At 46.2% G+C, this 22,144-nt stretch overlaps 2 protein-coding genes across 5 annotated transcripts; both read right to left on the bottom strand.

Annotated features, from left to right (window-relative positions):
- Nucleotides 1–1,809: 1,809 nt before the first annotated feature.
- Nucleotides 1,810–11,896, bottom strand: tbc1d23 (TBC1 domain family, member 23). 4 transcript variants are annotated; one of them, XM_062450614.1, is made up of 19 exons: nucleotides 11,775–11,896; nucleotides 9,435–9,543; nucleotides 9,071–9,176; nucleotides 8,505–8,709; nucleotides 8,220–8,343; nucleotides 7,987–8,111; nucleotides 7,829–7,875; nucleotides 7,627–7,730; nucleotides 7,361–7,483; nucleotides 7,164–7,259; nucleotides 6,809–6,979; nucleotides 6,234–6,276; nucleotides 6,038–6,144; nucleotides 5,671–5,813; nucleotides 5,403–5,447; nucleotides 4,353–4,441; nucleotides 4,063–4,198; nucleotides 3,390–3,584; nucleotides 1,810–3,101 (listed from the first exon to the last, which is right to left on the bottom strand). In XM_062450614.1, the coding sequence occupies exons 1-19, from the start codon at nucleotides 11,810–11,812 to the stop codon at nucleotides 3,017–3,019; spliced, it is 2,091 nt and encodes a 696-aa protein (XP_062306598.1). In that variant the 5' UTR covers nucleotides 11,813–11,896; the 3' UTR covers nucleotides 1,810–3,016. The 4 variants fall into 4 exon arrangements, with proteins under 4 accessions (XP_062306598.1, XP_062306600.1, XP_062306601.1 ...); XM_062450616.1 differs by having other exon boundaries at nucleotides 7,164–7,256; XM_062450617.1 differs by lacking the exon at nucleotides 5,403–5,447.
- Nucleotides 11,897–12,888: 992 nt separating this feature from the next.
- Nucleotides 12,889–19,006, bottom strand: tomm70a (translocase of outer mitochondrial membrane 70 homolog A (S. cerevisiae)). Its single transcript, XM_062450532.1, has 12 exons — nucleotides 18,675–19,006; nucleotides 17,106–17,279; nucleotides 16,570–16,696; nucleotides 16,330–16,439; nucleotides 16,066–16,214; nucleotides 15,768–15,975; nucleotides 15,449–15,583; nucleotides 15,019–15,126; nucleotides 14,774–14,890; nucleotides 14,349–14,446; nucleotides 14,002–14,124; nucleotides 12,889–13,890 (listed from the first exon to the last, which is right to left on the bottom strand). Exons 1-12 carry the CDS (start codon nucleotides 18,918–18,920, stop codon nucleotides 13,737–13,739), a joined length of 1,749 nt encoding a protein of 582 aa, XP_062306516.1. The 5' UTR covers nucleotides 18,921–19,006; the 3' UTR covers nucleotides 12,889–13,736.
- Nucleotides 19,007–22,144: the final 3,138 nt, after the last annotated feature.

Genomic DNA, 22,144 nt, shown 5'->3' with positions numbered 1-22,144 from the left:
ATGAAAATCCATCAGGTAATAGTATGAAAGTGCCCTCCTAAATAATTATTATGAAATATGAAACAATAACTACTTTATTGTCAGTTTTCATTAATTCATTTTGTATCCCTGAACGAGACTCAGTTAAGGAAACATGCACATGTAACATCACATACTTGTATGCGCATAAAGTATCATACCTGTGGAGCATAAAGCGCCATCAAACAAACATGGTGCTTAGAACCACTAACAAACCACCACAATCCCAATATAGGCACAATCCTAACAGATTTTTGTTTCTCTCTCCTCTCAGATAATGTCTTCCAGTCCAAGCCAGATGTCATGGAGAATCCTCAGCTGCTTCTGCTCTGCGCCTCTTGATTGCCAGTGCTACCAACCCGAGATGGTCACGTTCCCTACATGGGATGAAAATATTCCCTCAGCCAGTACATCACATCCAGTCACCGTCCATCACAAGCAGCGTATTGATGATCTCAACGAGGGCCTAGTTGGTCAGTGGTGTGCCGTGAATTATGATGGCGATGCTTATCCTGGCATCATTCAAGATGTTGATCGGTATAGTGGAGCTCTAGTGAAAACCATGAGCCGTGTAGGTGAAAATCGGTTATTTTGGCCTCAAAGAGATGACATAGTTTGGTATTAAACCATGCATGTCCTAGGCCTTATCCCTGAGCCTGTACCCGTCACTAAAAGGCACAAAGAAATTATTGTGCCTGTTTGGAAGGAAATCCGAGGGGCACTTCGTAAAAGTTGTCTATGACACTACAATCACTAGTTCTTTGAATACAAGTTAAGTGTTCATTGAAGAGAGACTCTCTATTGACTCTCAAAAAGAAATCATCATTTATTTTAAGTATTCTTGCCAACCCACCAGCTTTGGGGTTATTTACAGCATGTACTGTTACAGTTCTGTGAGAGTTTGAAGATTTTGCCAAAAAGCCAGAAATTAGATGTTGGCTTATAGCAACACCAAAGTGAGTGGATGGTTTTCACATGGTGTTGTAAATGAAGTTGAATGATTTATGTTTTTTCTAATAAATATATCTATGTTTTCTCTAAGTGTTTAGCTTTTGTCATTTCCACAACACCTTGTCATTTCCACCACAGCTCGTCATTTCCATCACAGCACATATTTTTCACAAAATTCCCCAAAATTAGTCAGCTCATATTAAAATCATGTTTACATTTATTGATGGCTTGCATTACTTTATGTAAAAAAAAAACAGATTATTAATTATTTACAAGGACCTACCCAAAGTAATATTGAATTTCACACTGTGAAAAGTGTACAGTTCAGCATTTGATCCTTAGGACAGTTAAAATAAGGTAATTAAAAAATGAATTATTGTTATAAATAGTAGTTACTGGTACAACTAGTTAAGATAATGGTCCTAGAAAATTCTAGGATGTTTAAATTATTACACTGTTTATTTATAGGTGTTAAATGAAATGTGGTGGAAATGACATTTGTTTACTCGGGGTCAGATAAAAATGTGAAAAAAAACCATTAGTCTTGTAAATTTAGTTTGAAGTTTAATGGATATCCATACTACACTAGTTATTTAAACATATGGAGCTGTGTGAGTTGAATTTGTATAATGTTTTTTTCACTCCACTTCACAAGGCCAAAAGTACACATAATCTAAGAATCGCCCATAGGTGTGATAGTCTGGTGGACTAATACTTTTGTCCATATAGCACATCTCTGTTGAAAACAACGGATCCTGATGGTCTGCCCCTAAACAGTATATTTCTAACCCATCTAAAAGTCAGGATTGTTACAATACACATAGAAACCAGAGACATTCAGGGTTTCATAAACACTTTATAAATGGTTTACACTTTAGTCAATGAACAGGAGACCCTCAAGAGGAGGCTGGTCGGACTAGTCAGCAACCGGTTAAATATCAACCGCATATCAGTACTGTCTGGATACACCAAGAGTTCAAAGTGTTGCAAATATCTGTTTTTGATATGGAGCAGTTTACAATATATACAGTACATATTTATAAACATCCTCAAATAATTTCTATTTAAGGCTGTGAGCTGGAAATAAAAACTTCCTTAAGGACAAGTATCAAAAACAGTTGTCACGTTACATCAAACAAGTTTCTAAACCAGATTGACTAGAGAATGGACTTGAACTGAACCCTGTGACATGTGCAGACTCAGCCTTTAACGATATTCTTTCATATTTGAAAATACAGAGAAGACTATTGAAAATTGTGCTGCTATTAATCCAAATAATATGGAGTCGTTCGCTAGTCTAATAACTCCTTAGCACTCCATTTCTTTAACAAATAATTTATGTGAATCACCTTTATTTTCAAAGCTGGAATCTAACAAACCAAGACACTGTTGTATAAGAGACTGACCAATGGGAAAACACCAATCCATTTTAGATCCTTGAGTTGAAAACTCTAAATGGACTTAAGCAACAATACTGGTCTCCTGATCCAAACACTGCTTACATTTCTAATGACTGTTTCCATGTGGACAGTTGTGACATCTTTAAGTCCTATGATAAACAAGGAAACAGCTACTGGCCCGCGGTGGCCCAATGTTGCAGGACCTTTCTGCATGTGTGACACTGGAAGATAATCGGGCTCGATTTAAGGCTAGACAGAACCCTGTAATGCAATCATAACCCACCTTTTGACAGTTATTTCCCTCCCCACAAATAAAGAAAATGTAAAGTAAATTCAAACATAACCTAGTTTAATTAGTATGAGGAGAATAGTGACGGGGAGCAACACTATTCAATAAGCACAGTCCAACGTTTCCTCAGGTCATCCGTTGACCTCCATGACCCCGTGTCCCCAGGAATGGGAGAGGTGAACCGTCACTGTAGCTGGGAGGTGTCCCGAGAGGAGAGGCGGGGGCACATCCTGCCTTCAGCTGACACACACACACACCACATCCTCCCTTCAGCTGACATACACACCCCCCCCCCCCCCCCCCCTCTGCAGCAGGTCTTCTTCTGGACATCCAGGGTGCCCCTACAGCCTCTCTCTGCTTAGGAACTCTCGAGGGCATCCAGAACTTTCATGATCTGCTGCTTGATGGCCTTGGTGGCGTCGCCTGCGTTTGGAATTAGATACCTGGGGAGAGAATGGGAGGTGTGTTTAAGGATATCACATCGACTTACTGTACTCTGCACTCGTGTTATTGTTGTGTTCATGCTCGCACACATTTTCTATTATTATTTAGAGATGTAAATTGTACTGAATAGTTATTGAATACTCCTTGTTTATGTATATCACAATACAAGTTGTCAACTACAGTTTAATCAACTACAGTTTTTTTTCTCTTAGAAGGCGAGAAAATTATAGCTACACTTAAAGTCAGCAAAGCCTGCTCAGATGTCATCCAGCCTTAGCGCCCCCTACCTCTCAACCGCAGAGATCTCCACTCCGGCCGTGTTGTTGCTGCCGAACTTAAAGGTGATGAGTTCCGGATGCTTCTTCTTGGAGGTGATCTTCACCACGGAGTTGAGCGGCTGCCTCGACTGGATGTAGGCGAAGCCCTTCCGCGAGGCGATCTCCCTCAGGCTGTACATGTGGGTGGCCGTTACCAGCAGGTGACTGAGAGAGACAGGAGAACCGGGTTTTTTTTTGTAACACAACATATCGAACTAATACGTACACGGATTAAAAAACTAAAAGATATTTTGTGTGGGGTTTTATTTTCTGAGAAGCCTCAAAAAGAAAAGGTAATTCTAAAGATCACCATAATGTATGATACTACTGTACGTACGCCGTGTCCATAATATAGAACCTGTTAGTCTGGGTCTGCATTCAAGTCATAGTGATCATATAGACATTCATGTGACTGCTGTATGGGTATGGCACTGGTAAGATAGTCTAAAAAAGACCTGACATTCACGATTACTTGAAAAAGAAAAGAGCTGCGTTCTGTTTCCCAATTGGCAATTTCATCCCTTACACTGAACCAAGCTCACACAAGTGTTTGTATGGACAACAAAACCCCCATGTCTGATAAACAACGTCAATGTTTTCAAGATCAATAAAGCTGTCATGCGTTTCGAAAAAGACGCCGGACCTTGGGAACATGTGACCCGTCTCCTTGACCTCGTTGCAGGGAATGTGATGCTTCACGTCCGGCTTGTTGATCCACGTCTGGATGTTGACGATCTCCTTCCTGTCGTCGTCCGAAATGGACGAGCTGTCGATCTCGTCTGCGAAGGAGGAGAGAAAACAATGCCGAGGGGGGGGGGGGGGGGGGGGGGGTCAGGGTTAGGGTTTGGTGAGACCACCTTAGACGGAACCAGGCTGGCGTTGAAGGACGTGGCAGTGTCCTGATCGCTGATTGGTTCCACGAGGCTGGTTTACCTGTGTCGTACTCTTCCTCGTCTCCGATGCTGAAGACAGGCTTCACCCCCCTGTACGGCTTCCCCACCCGGTCGCTGCTGCTCACATGTCTGGCAGGGACACACACACACACACAGAGGAGCCTTAGAACACTTACCGCAGAGGCACACGCTGTTAGTAGACTCACAACAACAACAACAGCAACAGTAGTTGTGTATACTTGTGTATACACAACCAGACAGACCTACGGAAGGACACACACCATGTATTACATTGAATACAGTGAGAGGATTCCTCACAATCGCACAGACACACACACACACACACATGTAAGGCACTGAGGACTGCAGCATGAGCCGTGCGTTCAGATGGGACCTCCAGGCCAGCTGTCAGACACATCCAAGATAAGTCAGCTTCACTACGTTGAGGAAACAGGGTTTAAGAGACACTTCTACCCGGACGGGTAGTGCACACAGGATCAGGAGTGGTCTCCAGGGCTGTAATCCAAATGTGACGCTGCGGATGTAGAGGACCAGGCAGAAGCACACCGCCCTGGTTAGCCCCTGTGAGGCTAGGGCTTGTCATGAACAGGAAACTACAGGTGAGTACTCTAAGAAAGGCCGAGATTCGGATCTCCCTACAGAAGAAGACAGGAAGCCTACAGAGTGAGACAAGGACTAAGTTGAGGCACACAGACACAGGGTAGCTCCACATTGCCGACACAGAGAGCTGGATACTGTTAGTGAGAAAGCAGAGGGACATCCCGTGACACCAGGTGACCCTGAGGTCCTAGGAGCAGTGCATCATGGTCCGCCCCATCCAGATGACAGCTCTGGACTGGGGTGGTGAGTGAGTGCAGGGCAGCTAGGTGGCGAGTGTTACACGTTGTGTTAATAAGCATGCGTTAGTGAGGCTCAGGCCCAGGCTCCACTCATCTGGCTCACCCCCCCCCCCACCCCCCCGGGGGATTCTCAGGCCCCCCCAGGGGTCCCTAAGACAGCCAGCCCCCCAGAGCTGGATCCAGTGTTCATGCTGGTGAGACACAGTTCGAAGCTGATGTTGAACTCTTACCGATCTAGTATCCCCTTCTCTGGCCAGGGCAGAGTGAAAGATATTCTAGCATGGGATAAGGCACAAAGTACGGTAAGCCGAGGACAGTCAGGGTGACATCAAAGCTGCTCGTAACACAATTTTAATTGTATTTAATAAAAATAAAAATAATATCAGTGAATGATTATTTGTTGATTTGCTGGAGGTGAATGTAACCAGTGTTTTGCCTGGTTAGAGAAGCTCAAGGCGAGAGGTTTGGGTTCGGCTCAGGAGCATGTGAACAATTTACCTGTCCACGGGTGTGGAAGTGTTCTCTATAAAGCTGATCATCTTCTCCTTCACGTTCACAGACTTGGACTTGAGGGCAAAGGTCATCTTGTTTACCAGGGACTTAACCCCTTTTCCCTCCCCTGCGCTCCCAAAAGACTCCCCCTGGGGGAGCGTAGAGAGAGAGAGCGCGAGAGAGAGAGCGAGAGGGAGGGAGAGAGAGAGAGAGAGAGAGGGAGAGAGAGAAAAGGAGAGATGAACACAAGATGGACAACAGACACCAGCCACAATGTCCGAAACAAAAGCAAGGAAGGGAAATTCAACAGGAAGTGAATGTCACGTGGAGCAACAGGGAAGAGAGGCAGTTTGTGAGGGAGGGGTAGACTCACATCAGCCGAGCTCAGACTACTGTGGGAGCCAGACGTACTGACTATCCAGTGGACGTAAGAGCTGTCAAGACCATCCACGTTCATGTCCGCCAGGTGCTGCTGGAGGGCTGGCGACACGAGGGGAGAGACGCGACGTGTTAAACACAGACCTGCCTCATCTGGGGGCAGCAATCGCCTCGCGGGTCGACAAACTCACCCATGAACCCGCCTTTTGCGATGCTGATGTACTCCTTGTTTTTCTGCGAACACACGAAGTCACCGTCAGAGTTAAGCTAAATGTATACTTCGGTCGCGGACACTTTTGAAATGGTCGCCGACGAAAAAAGAAAAGTGTCGCTCAGGCTGCTGCATTTATACTTCGGCAAACAGTCGCCTGTGCTCAAGGTTCGCGTGACGTAAACAGAATCATTTTACCGTTACATTCATAGCTATGGTTACATTGTTAACGCTTTGTAGCCTAGGTGATCAATCGGAGAAACTGACAATTTTAATTTTTGTGACGACATCAGCGCCAGTAGAAATTTCTCCTGGTAGGCGACACTTCTAAGCGACGGTTAAAAGTGTCGACCGAGACGTCATTTCTGTCGGCGACCTTTTCAAAAGTGTCTGCGACCTAAGTATAAATTGGGCTTTAGCGTGGGATGCAGGTAACGCACAAAGCTCACAGCGCTGTGGTAGCAGTGAGCGTTTTCCCCTCGACCGTTCGACTATAAACCCCCGGTCGGATGAAAGCCGTCTCCTCAAGTCCGACCGCCGTCGTGGGCGTCTCACCTGCAGGAAGTGGGCCAGCACCATGTTCATGTACATGTCCTCCTCCTCCCTCCCGCTGCCCATGAAGCACAGGTGCTCTCCACTGGCCACCGAGCCAGACTCCAGAGACTGCTTCTGGGCCTCCAGCAGAGACTTGACCGACAGGGCGAACTCTGACGGGTTCTGAAGCATCTGGACAGAGACGAGCGGTATCGACATGAAATTTGACATTCGATACACTATGCGGATCTTTTCGATCCAAAGCGACCTACAAATAGCCCCATTCAGTTCCCTTTATCACCCCCCCCCCCCCCCCCCCCCAGCGCACTTCCTCTCCAAATCGTCCAATGAGGTGTCCCTCTATCACGGTTCTCACCAGGTCTGAGTCCAGATGGAAGGCTGTGGAGAGATGTCCTGCATTGTACTGCTCTGCGGGCCGACAGTCGACCACAAAGAACCGCACTCCGTCCTGCTACACACACACACACACACACGCGCGCAATTCAGTCTTTCCCAGGCCTCCAGACCCTCGGTCTCCACACCCCAGAGCCCAGACCCAGACATGTGTCTCACCTGCTGGAGGTGGTTGGCCTGCAGGATCTCGGGTACAGACACGGGGAGGCAGAGCGCCTGGCTGAGGTCCATGTCCTCCTCCTTCAGAGCCACCAAACTGCTGCCGAACAGGTTCTGGTTCTCCTGCAGACACCCAGAATCAACGTGGCTGTCAATCGTTCTGCTAGCCAATCACTAGAGGGAGTCCCTGCACCTTCTAGAAACCTCTTCTGGGTTCTGAGGGACCGTGTTTGACGACCTGGTCGGGTGAGGAAGCAGCAGCGTACCTTTCTGAGGGACAGAGGTGTCTTGCTGTAATAGTACTGGGCCAGGGAGAAGAGGTCTTCAATGTCCTCAACCTCCAGAAGAGCGGGAGACTCCAGCAACATCTCTGTAACACACACACACACACACACACACATCAGGATACAACCTCATACAAACAGCCCCCGAGCAAACGTGCGTAGAGATCCGTCTGACGCGACTCACTGGTGATGTCAGCCTTGCTGTCCGCTTCCTGTCCAAGGACGTTATCTCTGTGGGGACACGGAGCACAGCGACAGCACCAGTCACAGCCTGCAACACCAGCAGAGCACCAAGCTGACCTCGTCTGTGACGGAAGCGTTTAACGCGGGAGGGGGACCTACTTGGCGTTGACGAGGATGATGAGCATGAGGAAGAAGATGAGGAAGGGGTCGGCCTGATGGAGGTAGATGTCCCAGATGGCCTGGGTGACCTCAGGAGGGCAGTGACTGGCAAACAGACTGCCCAGCTGTAGTAGACACACACACACACACATAACCAGTCAGTGCCTTTCAGAGCCAGTCCGTAACCTTTCAATCCGAACGAGAGAAGCCCTAGTGCCGGTTTGGAGACTGACCCAGTCGATGGCGTAGGAGTCTGGGGTGACCTTCTTGGTGTCCAGGAAGGAGCAGAGCTCCGGCTCGTGGTACTGCAGCAGCAGCCTGTACAGGTGGAACGGACGACCCTTCGACACGCAGTCCCTGGAGACAGACGTGGAGCAGCTCAGTAAGAGATGTATTTCACCACATCCCACTGTCTGAGAGCATGGAGAGAGAGGAGAGAGAGAGAGAGAGAGAGAGAGAGAGGGAGAGGGAGAGGGAGAGAGAGGGAGAGAGAGAGGGAGAGGGAGAGAGCATCTCACCGGGGGATGTACTTGTTCATGATGGCGTAGAAGCAGTTGTAGAGCTCGCTGCGGGTCAGCTGGAGGCCCAGCAGGGGCTTGAGCAGGTGAGGCCAGGCCAGGTCGGGGGTGAACGCGATGTTCCTGGACTTGCAGTAGAACGTAATGACCGACTCGACGTCCGACACCATGGCGCTTCCCTCCTCCTCGGACACGCCCAGCTGCTCTGTGGTCAGTGACAACAAACAGGGTTGGCTGGGGGGGGGGGGGGGGGGGGAAGGGGCACCAGGTCCTAACCAAGCACTCCTCCTGAAGGGGGAGACATTTTTACTGGGTGACAGGCTATCTGGAGCGATTCCCTGTGTCATATTTAGTTCAACCTTCCCCCTGGCAAAGACAGGCCCAAGTCTAGCTGAGCACTCCTGCCAGGCTATGAGCCCGTCTTTCTCTTCTTATTAAAGGGCCGGCCTTCCTCTGGGTGATTTTCGGACATGCTAGTGTTCTCCCTGTGAGGGAACTGATCTTTGCTCGTTGCCGTGACGGTCAGCGAGAGGGCGGGGGGGGGGGGGGGGGTGAAGGGCACTCACGGATCAGCTGCTGGCTGCGGTTGTGAATGAGTGTCTGCTCCGGGAGATCCAGGAGGCCGTCCCAGGAAGACAGGCTGTCTCCCTTGCCGGCCACGTTCAGGGCGATCTGCCGACACACAGGAGGCAGGGAGTCAGCTGGTCAGCCCCGCACAGGGACACGCTTCCAGGCTTCTCATTTAACCGCAGAGATAAATCGTACAAAGGGCTGATTTCTCCCTTAGTGTGTAACTAATGAGCTGTGGGTGCTGTCTTCTTTGCGGAATGCAGCCGTTCTGGAATGCAGACTCCCCTCCGTCAACTCCCAACCTCCTCCTCCTCCCTCTCAACTCTGACCCCTCCTCTTCTCCTCTCCTCTCCTCCTCACCTTCCAGAGCTTGGCCTTCGGTTCAGCCGGCTCCTGGACCTGGATGGCGGCCCTCTCCATCTCTGTGTCCGACCCCCCGGAGTCCAGGGCCTCGGCCAGATCCTGGTCCCTGAAGAACCGAACACACCAGACCGTCAGACCAGGCGAAGACTCCTCCGGGAGACGACCTGCTCTGATGGACGTCTTTCAAGAACATCAGACACATCCCATTCTAGGCCTATTTGTTTCATGTTTATTTTATGAATCGACGGCCAATGTGGAAGGATCTGTGTCTGTTGGCCGTAAAATGCAGATTGAAGGCAAATTACAACATCTACAATAGATGTACACACCAAACAACAACAAACAATACCAACACTGAGGTTTGTCTCTTTAGGGGCAGCACAGTCACAAAGCTACTCAGCACTGAGACAGCTAGAGATCAAGGTGGATCATATCACAGGCTCTCGTTCTTCGATCAGACATAAGCGCTCTATAAGACTGTACATCAATCAGGGGCCAGATTGAGCAAGAGAGGACGGACTATCACAGGAACAGCCGAGTGGTCAAAGTCCTTGCTGTTACCAGAGCAACCGCCCTGAAAGCCCCGAATCCAAGCAGATCACCCAACGCTCCCCGGAGGTGGAGATCCATCCATGTGTCACCTGACCCTCATGGTTGTGGAGCCTGGTTTTCAGTCGGCATCGAAAACATCCATCCCCCACCAAATGGAAAACACCTGAAACATGACTCTCTCCTCGCAACCTCCCCCCCCCCCCTCCCCCCGCTCCTTTTTTCCTCTCTCTCCCCCTAACGGTGACACCAGCGGCAATCATTATGTATGAGCGGATCTTCCATGAAGGGAGACAGCAGGAGCCTGGCGTTGCAGAAACACCTGGCAGAGGGCAAGCACGGATCTGCAAAGCTCATAGCTGCTCTGCAATATTCAGTGTCTTTGTCCTGCCCGCAAATGGCATGCATGTGTTCGGGATTCATGTTAGGTGGTCAAGCTATCTCTGGGTGTGTTTAGGACAGGGCAGGACCTCTCGGAGCCTCCATATATCTAAAACAGTAATCGTCCATCTCTGCCTTAATTTCCCTTTCGTCTTTCGTTAAGTAAACAAGCAGACTGGCTCAACCAAACAAGGGGATGATGCATTGCAAATGGCGGAAATTGCCTCAACATGCTTGGAATCCTTTCCAGCCATCTTTGCTCGGTCCACTGCAAACCACATTTACACATAACTCTTGACATTAACAGGCCTTTCAAACCAACACTAAGGCTCAGATAATGTTCCTGGTCATTCTGAATCATCACACGCCTCAAGCCAAAGCCACTGACAGCAATGTTTCATCAACAGCACAGGGATTAAAGCAAAGATACAGAGTATCTGCATCTAATGCATCTGGAGTAAACCTTTCAACCTGCGGGACTCTTATTAAAGCAAACTCACCCTCCCAATGAACTTCAGGGGTAAGACTACTTTAGTTATATAATTGTATAATAACTATTGCAAAAGTGTTGGGGGTGACGTTTATAATGCACTTGTTTATCACCATTTTAGCTGTGTGACCACAACATCCTGCCCTTGGCTTCGTGGAATGTGATTCCCTTGTTTAGCTGGACAGAGGGACCAGGAAGTCAAAGCTGATGTCATCGCAATGTACTAATTATACAGACCAACCCCTTTTCCTTGGGTAGTTTGTTGTGTTTATCCTGAAGAATACTGTCCTTTTGTTAAACTATAGATAGCTAGCCAGACTTCATTGTTATATGGCTGTGTGTTCACATTTAGTTAGCGCTTCAGTTAGCAAGCTCGACCACACGAATTGACACTTGTCTAGTTTTCACCAACAATGAATATGGCCGTAACACGCAAAGTACTTTTATTGAAGCGTGCATATCAGATAGATTAATATGAGGATTATAAGAGCTTGCAAGCTCAGCTAGCCTGCTTACAAAATCAAAGCCAACCACGTCACCTTTGACAAGCATCTACGACTAGTCTGTCTCGCGATCGGGGCAAAACAGTAACACAACGCATCCATTACAGTTATAACACCAATCTTTGTAATCAAAACAATAGTCAGCTATGAATGACAATCCGATATATATATATCACAGAAACCAAGTAGGCTAAGCAAAGCGGACCGGTCTGGGAGGGACTCAGTCAGGCCGGACAGAGGGATAAAACGACGTGCATCGCTTTTAATCGGTCTCTCTCCGAGCGAGGCTACAAGCTACGTTTATAATACCGACCGATTAACCACCTGCTATATGCTTATTAAAAACGACGTAGCCAGCTAACTGTCATAGAGATAGAACTGGGTCTGGATTTTTAAGATAATATATTATATTACCAGCTGCCCTGAAGAACTTCCTCCACAGCATCCGCCATTGTTGTATTGACGTCCACGTCAAAATTATGCCGTCAACGTGAGCTTTGTGTCACGATGTATTTCGCACTTGTTGCAAGTCTCTTTCACACCTCTAGTGGCCAATGAAACTTACATTTTACATTTTTTATCCGACTATTTGAATCTGTCATTTTATAATGTATGGATTAATTGTTGATAAAAACACACGTGCCACTGTAGTTATTTCAAAGTAAAGTGGGTGCAAGTTTCCTTCATGACTTGACATGACAATGAATAAACAATCATTTTTACTGCAAAAGCAAAAGTGCCACTAGCAGTGACATCACTGATAATTGACCAGATCCATATCACTCCATATCTCGACTAGAAATTCCCGATTAAATAGAATTCAATTGTAACGAATGCTTTACTTGCTTATCATAAATAAGGCTTCTGGCTTCAAGCACAATAACTAGTGTACAACTGCAAAATACTAGGGATAAACGTTTAAAACTGAAAATGCCAAACCAAAAGCGAGGTTAAATTGTGTAGTGGAGGTAGACATAGGCACAGTTGTCCTAAAGTAAGTGAAGAATTCACTGTTTAGTCTAGGACTATAGGCTTTATCCGTGGCTAGGAAACTGGGCCTGTATGTTTGCTGTGGTTTAAGACCTAATGATGATTAACAATAGCATATTTAGTTTAGCACATTATTACTTTTGCTTAAGGTGTAATTATTCATGACTGCATGGTTACATGTTAAATAAATTAAGACTTTCAGTCGTTATAGCTTTATTTGCACATTCGAATGACTTTGGTCGTGACACAGCTCTGTGATTAGAATAATATTGTTAGTGTTGTTTCTGGAAATACAGAGCCAAACGTTGTTCTCAGAGCACGTCAACAGAAGCACATGTGGCCTTTTAAAATAAAAACTCACTGAAGACTGTGAGCCAGACAATACCTTCCAAAAAGTCCATTCTAACATGTCCTGAAAATACAAGCAGTTGGAAACCGCCCCAACCAAAATTGAAGCAGTACATTTGGAACATTATGTCTATCAATTATGTTGTCAGGTCTAAGGTTTCATTTGAAGTTAATGCTTAAGACCAGTATCTCAGCACAAGCGTTGTATTAACATTTATTTATAAAGAGAAATATCACACATGCTGTACAGAATATATAAAAAGACAAACAGGCAATCCCAAATAAAATAAAAACACTTTAGGACCCAAATCTTTCAATTTAACATCAGTGTTTGCCCACAGTCCAGATTCCAGCATTACACCTAACACATACATCTTAATATACATACACATTTGACTAAAATTGCAATCCTGCATTTGCCACTTAAAGAATTTGTTAGGATATGCATGTGACCAGAGAGCAACTGCTGTTCAGAACAAGAAACAGCTAGATAACTAATGAACAGTTAATTGGAACACCATGAAGCTGTCAATGTGCACAGAGATGTCAGACAGCCTTTAAATGGCACACAATTTACCAATCAACTATAATTTGACATAATCAACCTAATGCATCTCAATTGGGGAATATTAGTAAATTATAAATGGACGACCCCCTTACAGATTCTGAACAGAAGTTTTTTTTTTTTCTCCTTTTCTAAAGAATAAACATACTCATAGTGAAGCATAAGGGAAACTAAAAGCATCCAGGCTCAAACTCTATATCCGGCCACGATGGGGTGTGTGGGTTAAGACCTTTATTTCCCCAAGACTTCCAGAGGCCTGAAAAATCATCAGTTTCATGGTGAACAGTACATACCCTCTCAAATTAAACTCTGGTTTAAATTCGCATGATAACGACCAGAAAGAAACCGCTTTTTTTTTTTTTAAACAGCCTTCCTAACCAGTACTCTTGTTTTGTACAAACCCAAAACAACTCCGATTTGCAGAGGTTTTGAACAGGCTCAGCAGTAGAGGGGTGGGGGTCGGATGGGGGCAGTTACAGCGTGGGAGGTTTCAGCCCGTACTTCCTGGCCACTTCGGTCTGGGCGTAAGCCGCATCACACAGTGAGTAAAGGTGAGCCATCTCCATCTCAGACTTGGCCAGGTTAATAGCCTTGTTGAACATGTCTATCGCCTTGTCCAGGTTGCCTCTGAAAAGCAAGAAACATGTCATTTTCTTTTACAAGTTTGGAGTAAATGGGGATTCTTCACAAGATCCTATAGTGTGTTTGGGGTGGGGGTTCAAATAGTGATCAACTAACCTTTGAACCTCGATGGTTCCCATGGTTTCGTAGGCAAAGTCACATTTGTTGTCGATCTCGATGGCCTTGCTGATGAGATCCAGGCCCAGGTCGAGATCCTGTTTCCACTGCAGCTGCAACAGCCTGGAGACAGACTCGGCCATTAGCGGACGTTTGATGTTGTACTTCATATGAGTTTTTTTTTTTTTTGCACTGTACTATGTACTGTTGTAGATGTTGAGATTGATTTTCCTATGTATTTCTATATGCACTATTTGTATGTTGCTTTGGACGAGTGTGTGCTAAATGAATAAACGTAAGGGTACTCGTAAAAACAAGCCCCTTGGTGAGAGTACAGTTGCACTCACCCCTTGTGGACATATGTCGTAGCGTTATCTGGTTCCAGATCGATACACTTGTCGTACATCTCGTCGGCTTTGCCAAACTGCTGCTGGTCGGTCAGGGCCTGAAAAGCACGCATAGCATCTCATCTGATAACTAGCCAAATTGCTAAATGTACAGCAAAAAAAAAAGAGACAAATTCTGGTTCAAATGCTGGTTCACTCAAGAGACCATGGTTTGCAACACAAGTAGTTTGGTGGCATTTTCATGCTTTATTGGACTGTTAAGTGAAGTGAGACAGGAAAGGCAGGGAGACAGGTCCAAGCCCGGATCTGAACCCAGGCCACTGTGGTAAGGCCTCAGCCTACATGGTACACCCACTTCACCTGTGAGCTACCGGGTGCACGCCGACACTAATGACTTCTGAGTGTACCCAGAGAGCGTACTGTACCTGTGCATACAGAGCGTAGCCCTCTGCACATCTGGGAAACCTCCGGATGACATCCTCAAAGCCATCCATGGCCGTCTGAACCTGGGAGGGGTTGTTCCCAGTGTAGGCTTGTCTGTACTGGAACACACAAGCAGCATATCATCAGAGTCAGAGGGCAGATTTGACCTTTTCTTTAATAAAAAATTAAAAAAATTAAAAAACATGTATAGTGAAAGCTACACTCCTGTTTCCTTGTATCCACTCACCAGAGCGAAGCACTTCTGTGCCTGGGCCAGGGCAGAGTCCGGTCTCAGAATGATGCACTCGTCAAAGTCCCCCACCGCCTCCTCCACCTGATCCAGCAGGATCTTCAGCTGAGCGGGACAGGAAACACATCACGTCAACAGCTGGTCTCAGGAAGTCAACCCCAACACACACACACACACATACACAACACTGTGCTGGTAGGAGACAGATGAAGAGTTTTCACTCTGAAAACCGGCTACAAACATATCAATCCTTCAAAAACAATATCATTTTGATAGTATTGTAAAAGCAACACAAGTCACTTTACGCCATTTGGCAACATAACATTCCTGAGAAAGGGAATACAAGTAGTAGACAAACCACACACATCAAATTCATAATAAAATATGATTCTGCTGGAGAAGGGGGCCACAGAGAGGAGAGCCCTACCTGTCCCCTGTGGTGGTACACATCGGCGTTGTGCGTGTCGATCTCGGCGGCCATGTTGAAGTCCTGAGTGGACAGAAGAGGCTGCTGCTGCTGCATGTACATGCTCCCACGCTTGATCAAGGCGTTGGCCCGCAGCTGACAAGGCACCACCACCACAACAACAACAACAAGTCAGGACCAGATCACCTGACCAGAACAAACTGGAGTGTGCTTGTTGACAGGGACTCCTGTCCCTCTCCAACTGCCACACCAATAAATAAAGCCCCCAAAATATCTACAAATAAATACATGAATAAAAAGGCATGGCGGTGGTCAGTACCTTGACATTGGCGTCCTGCATGTTGATGACCGTGTCCAGGTCAGGCTGGGCAGCGTTGGAGTTGCCTATCAGCAGGTAGAAGGTGGCGCGCAGTAACAGGGCCTCGGCTGTGTACCTGCCGCCAGACTCCACCTCCTTGGTGCATTCGCTAATGATCTTGTCATAGTTCTCCTCCTCCATGTACTGCTTGGCCTTCAGGTAGCCAGAGCTATGGAGACACAGGAGCACGTTACTGCTAATATGTCCTGCATTGGTAACGCCGGTGACGTTGTAGAACCGAAAACGATCTCTGACTGACCTCTCGGTGACCTCTGCCGCCTCGCCCTCGTTGTCCTTGTCCTCGTCCTTCTTCTCGCCCTTCTGCAGGGGCTGGGAGATGATGTCATCGGTGAAGGAGCTGAAGTAGGACTTGATGAACTGAGGAGACGGCATCAGGGGCTCACGGTTCTGGAACCGGTGAGGAAAATGGCATCAGTTAGCTGGAGGCTCTCGTTTCCGGCGTGCAAGGTTCTCGCGGGTTCTACCCTGTCTAAGATGGAGGATGTCTCGGTAAAATACATACCTTGTATTTGTCTTTGGCTTTCTCCTTCCCCAGCAACTTCAGCACCTTGTCTGCTAGCAGCATACTCTGCTGGTTCTGGAAGGCCTCAAGAATGCACACCGCTGTGACATCTACAGGTGCAAAAGCGACCAAAAACACAACAGCAAGTCAAAAGGATTCTCCAAACATGGAAGTTAGGAGTCTACCATCAAAAGGGTCCGATCAAACTTCATATCATAGAAACGAGGCTTTAGGTCCCACCTTCCAGACACTCCTTCCTGTTGTCCAGTCTTTCCAGGGCTTTAGCCCTCCTGAAAAGGGCCTTGATGTAGCGTGGGTTTAACTCCACAGCATGAGTGCAGTCCTGTACCACTTCAGTCCACTTCATCTGAAACCACAACCACAGAATGTAGAAAAACAAATCGACCCACATAGATGTTTTACACATCTCCTACAAAGACATTTGATAGTCAAGTCGTTTGCACATTCATCGGGTCCTTTTCTATCCGTCGCTGTGCCAATTGTTACCCCCGAAGAAAATTCAAGTGTTCAGATAACGCTTGTGTGCACGGCAACAGAATAACAGAATAAACTGAATGGAGTCCGGTGGCTGAGCGGTTAGAGAATCGGGCTAGTGCTGGTTCGATTCCTGGCCGTGTCAAATGACGTTGTAACCTTGGGCAAGGCACTTCACCCTACTTGCCTCGGGGAGAATGTCCCTGCACTTACTGTAAGTCGCTCTGGATAAGAGCGTCTGCTAAATGACTAAATGTAATGTAAATGTAACTGACACTCACCTGCTGTTCATAGGCTGCAGCTCTGTTCTGGTAGAAGGTGGACAGGTCTGCCTTCTGCTCACCAGGACAGAGGGCAATGGCCTCCGTGTAACACTGGATGGCCTGCTCATACTTGCCCGCCTTGAAGTACTTGTTGCCCTTGTTCTTCGCTCCCTGTGCACGGTCTAGAGGACTCTAGACCCATGAGGAAAAGCATGTGTTAGCAAAACGATGAACGCCAAAATAGAAACAGTTGTCAGTGACCTCATGTCGGGTTATTTCTTCAAGACAAAGAATCCTGAGTCTGTGTAGTACTAGTCTCCAGATAATGCACTCATCCACACCACCTCGGTCTGCAATAGGCTTAGTAGATAATCAGCAAGAATGGGAGAGGGGGATTACAGGCCATCAACTCAGAGCCGGAAGATGTGGAGACGCAGTATGAATGGTGCTATCTGTGGGCGAATGTAGAGCGTACTAACGGCATCAAAAGGACACTGGTGCAGGTGGTAACTGGTGTGACAAGCCATTCCTCAGGTCTCTATACTATGTAAACGCGACAGATAACGCAATCTGCATGCAAAAACCAAACTCAACCCTATTCATGTATCTATTGTAGTTATTTGCCAGGAGGTTTCAGAAAATATGTCAATACTCATGCTTGATGAATTTGCCTGAAAGTCGTGTATACTGACTGCTCACAGACATTTTAGCCGAAGTGATCCTTTTCAATAACCTCCCCAACTTCCCACGGTTATCAGGGTTTGTCGTGACAGTATGCCTATCTGCAATTAAGAGTACATGGAAGCTTAACACTTCCTAGCTAGATTGAATGCTTCAAGAACCTTGATAGAGACTGAACTCATTTGCTTGGATAGCTTCTAAAAAAAACGCTAATGCTAATTCATTCAAGTGGCGAGACCTTGAACCCTGGACTACAGTCGTGAATGTGCCATGGTTAACCGTTCACATTATGGTGGATGATGGCCCAGACAGCAAGTGAGTAATGCAGTGAAGAGCAAGTAAAGACAGGAAACTGGGTTAAGTGAAACAGAAAGGTACAACACAGAGAGACACCTAGTTTAAGTCAGGCCCATTCATAACGAACTCATCTCATGTCTAGGTAGCAAGATATCTGGCCCAAACGAAGGGCTGCGAGAAAACGCAACATGTGCTGGCTTCCCCGGCGTCACAAATATACTAGCTACCCCGCCCCCATGCTCCTCATGATATTGCCAGCTAGCAACGAGAGAAACGTATGTCAAGAAAACTGATTAACCTAACAGACTATAGCAGCACACGCTTTTATAGTTGAATACAACAACCCTCTGTGTGTGTATGGTGTCGTTTGTGCTGATAGTGACAAGTCGACATTTTAAAACATGCGAAGCCTGGTTGGCTAACGTTACTAGTTAAGTTAGCAGCTAGCTAGATGCAGGTGCAGCCCATTCACAGCTCGTGTCCTTGGACGCACTTCCGTGTCTAATACATTTTAGTCAAGAAACGGTGGTAACATGTCAGTGCTTTATTGAGGCTTAATCAACTCATACACCCAAAAATATGTAGAATGGTTTAAAGGGACGCATATACCATGTTTTCCACCTCTGGACTCGCCCGATTAGCTGCGCCGTCTTGGCCCTGGACAGGGCTTGCGCTGCCTTCTGGTGTTTTCCTTTCCCCATTTCGTTTTCCCTGGCTGTCCTTCGTCCGACTACGGTTCCATAGGTACACGGCACCTACCCCGAGAACTATTGGGGTCCCTACCAACAGTGCCAGCTGCCAGCGGGGTAAACCACTCCCAGACTGCGGCTCGACAGGCTTTGACGCGGCCATCATCCACCATGCAATGGAGAGCAGCGAGCGCACACACACTTCAGTCTCCTCCCTCACTACCGAGAGCTACGAGGTCACAGCAACACAACAGACTTCTGGGATACTGGCGGACGGAGAGCGCAACTAATACCGGTGTGGCAGTCTCTGCACTTCCTGCTGTGAGTTAATTAATTAATTAACTTACCGACTCTCTTATTCAACTTCCATCTTCAACAAAAATATTTTTTGAAACAGATGAATAACAAAATTAGAGGAATGAATCTCTCCCATCAGTTTAGGAGAGATGATTAGTTGATCAGAAGATGTTCAGAAGAGTTTTAGTGACAGTTTTAAATGCAGAAAGCAGAAAGGTCAGGGCTTTGATGAGCTTTGATACCCTCTAATGATTCACTATGTATAGTGATGGCTACTCTTCAAAGCAATAACTTTTAAATAACTTTTTATTTGATATGACCTATGCACAAATAGTTTATGTAAGGGCTCCATCTAGTGAGCAATTATAGCAGCAGCGTGTGTACGAAAGCAACGGAAAGAGTGAAAGAGATAATGAAAGAAAATGTAAGGTGTTATCTCTGCCAGATTCAACTTCATGTTATGTTAAGCATATTACTCACTGAATTGAAGTGGCATGACATCATGTGACACCACAATGTCTGCATGCATACTGTATGTGTGTGTGTGTGTGTGTGTGAGAAAGAGAGCGTGAGAGAGCGAGAAGTTTTCAATGGCCTGATTTCGATTGCCTGTGAGTCACATTTCAGCCTGGTGCTTGTTGGTGAGCCAAACCACTCAATTGGTGCCCTATGGCATGTCCTCGCGCATGATAGATAATAGGCACTGGCATGCCAGGAATTGTGTATATACAGTATATATAAATTCATTACTATACATATAAACTGTATGTGTGTGGGGTTTATGTAGAAATATGTTGACTCATAGAGTACGCAACGCTGCTTGAAAATACGAACTATGCAACATAGCCCATCCAAGTGATGCTATCAGCAATCATGCATAGTCATCTACAGACCTGCTGACTGTTAATGAGTTTATGGCATGCTGCGTCCTACAGCATGACCCTGGCAGCGCATGATTAAATGATCCATTTGATACAGACAGTCCAGCTGATTTAGAGAGAAAGCCCTGTGATCAATTGGCCCCCTGAGGTGCTTGACAATCACTCCACAGCAGTGCTGTGTACAGTCCAACTTTACAGTATCACCAGATTCTATGCAGGGTTGGGGTTGGGGTTGGGGTTGGGGAGCACTTGTTGGTTTTCCATGCAGCTTGGGTGTAAACTTGTTGCCAATGGATTGAGAGGTTACATTGCATTTACGCTTTATTAATTTAGCAGTTGGTTTTACAAAGCGGTGTACAAATAGTGCCTATCTGACTAAGTACAGTGAATAATCAAGGATCAAAAGTGCACAATTCTAAACGTTTGACAGTGTTTAAAGCTGTGTATGGTAAGAGTGTAAAAGGTATTTTTATCAGACACAGTGCACAGGTTATTAGGGTACTTCTGTTACATTTACCTTTAGTCATTTAGCAGACGCTCTTCTCCAGAGCGACTTACAGTAAGTACAGGGACATTCCCAGAGGCAAGTAGGGTGAAGTGCCTTGCCCAAGGACACAACGTCATTTTGCACGGCAGGGAATCAAACCGGCAACCTTCTGATTAATAGCCCAAGTCCCTAACCGCTCAGCCGTCTGACTCGCCCCAGAAGTTGTGTCTGTCCTCCCCAACACAAACCGGGGCCTCTTTCTGTACATACATACAGATAAACATCTGAAAGCATGAGGTTATGTGACAGTGTAAATGTGTAATGTTCACACCGTTAACCCGGATTACCTACTCTGGACAGTCTGGCTGAGGTGATTAGCTGCATGTCAGCCCCTGTTTGTGTGTTACAGGGCCTGGCCTGGTTTGGGTCTAAACTTAGACACACTCTCACTCTGTAAGTTAATTACATTGTGCTTTGTGTCCAGTTATAACTACAGATCCCAAAATTCTTAGTGAGTCTGAAGTTGAAATAGCAGGCTAAAAAGGGCTACTATTTCCAGCTACTATCTGCTTCGTTTTTTTTTCTTACAAGCGATTCATCACTGTTATTTGATTGTCATTTGATTGTGTGTCCAGTCCCTTTTGTTTGTGTTGCTAGTATTCCCCACAAAATCGCCAACCCCATTCAATGTTTACTTGATACATTTAGCCTATTCCTCAAAGAATTGCTCAACATTTTCCTTCATTCAACTTTATTCTTCTTAAGTGTGCAAATGTTATTTAATTGACTCGATAGCTCCCAAAATCAAACAGTATTCCGCGAAGGAAAACCTAAACATGTGTTAACTTTTTATGTAATGACTTACATCACTGAACAAGTTGGGGTGAGTGTGGCGAGGGTGCTCATCAGATTTAGTGTCCCCTTTAAGCCTCCTGACACCCTCTCACAGGCTTTTCCACCTGTGGTGATCATCTTTCACACATGCTACCTAAGCTGGAGCACGTCTGTCCTGCTGTACCCTCAACATAGGAGCTCTCCACAGCACGGTAACACATGTGCACATACGCAGGGCCGATTTCAGGGTCGATTTCTATTGATGTCAAGGGGTCTACAACGTATTTTAGCAGATTAAAAGTGAGGTTTCCTGTGAGTACATGTTAGACTGAATAACATTTATGATAAAAATATATTCACGTATCGATGGTACTCTTTTCAATAACGGTGTTTGGTCTGCAATAGCAGGCTGTCTAGTTCCCGGCTGTAGATTTGGGACATACAGTATTGAGTTTGCAGAGAGTAGACTGGTGAGACTAGACATTGTGATGCAATCTGCATGATAAAGTTATTCAGCAGGTGGGGATGAAGTGTACCAGTGGTGACAGGGCAGCACAAGACCCCAGGGTAGGTTAACAAACGAATGGAACAGGAAGTAGCATGCGTTTAGGTCAGACTGGTTTGGAATTATTCATATAAGTGCAATCATGTATCAGCCGGCAGTGTTACATTGGTACAGTCCATCAGCCTCCTGTACGATCTTTGAAAGACTCGAAAGATGAAAGTGGAATTATGTTCTGGATACAGCGAATCGCGTTCGAAAGATTGTATTCACGATGAATTCCAGTGCGACTTTTTCAGAGCGTGACAAAAAAACCTGACACTTTTTGTAAACAAAAACCATTGATTCAGTAAAGCCCAGTGCTCTAACACAGCAACACCTCCCCCCCC

This window comes from Osmerus eperlanus, chromosome 24 (genome assembly GCF_963692335.1).
Source record: "Osmerus eperlanus chromosome 24, fOsmEpe2.1, whole genome shotgun sequence".
NCBI classification, from domain to species: Eukaryota; Metazoa; Chordata; class Actinopteri; order Osmeriformes; family Osmeridae; genus Osmerus; species Osmerus eperlanus.
This window is presented reverse-complemented; position numbering and strand designations above follow the sequence as displayed.

Bases quoted from the DNA above. Each gene is read 5' to 3' on its own strand.
- tbc1d23 (XM_062450614.1), bottom strand. From the start codon at position 11,812: ATGGCGGATGCTGTGGAGGAAGTTCTTCAGGGCAGCTG. The intron at 6,145-6,233 runs GTGAGTTTGTCG...TCGTGTCGCCAG, and splicing joins CGCAAAAGGCGGGTTCATGG to CCCTCCAGCAGCACCTGGCG. The intron at 5,448-5,670 runs GTAAATTGTTCA...ATCCCATGCTAG, and splicing joins ACTTCCACACCCGTGGACAG to AATATCTTTCACTCTGCCCT.
- tomm70a (XM_062450532.1), bottom strand. From the start codon at position 18,920: ATGATGGCCGCGTCAAAGCCTGTCGAGCCGCAGTCTGGGAGTGGTTTA. The intron at 15,127-15,448 runs GTAGGGCTCTCC...TGTCCCGCTCAG, and splicing joins TGTACCACCACAGGGGACAG to CTGAAGATCCTGCTGGATCA. The intron at 14,891-15,018 runs GTGAGTGGATAC...TGTGTGTTCCAG, and splicing joins CACAGAAGTGCTTCGCTCTG to TACAGACAAGCCTACACTGG.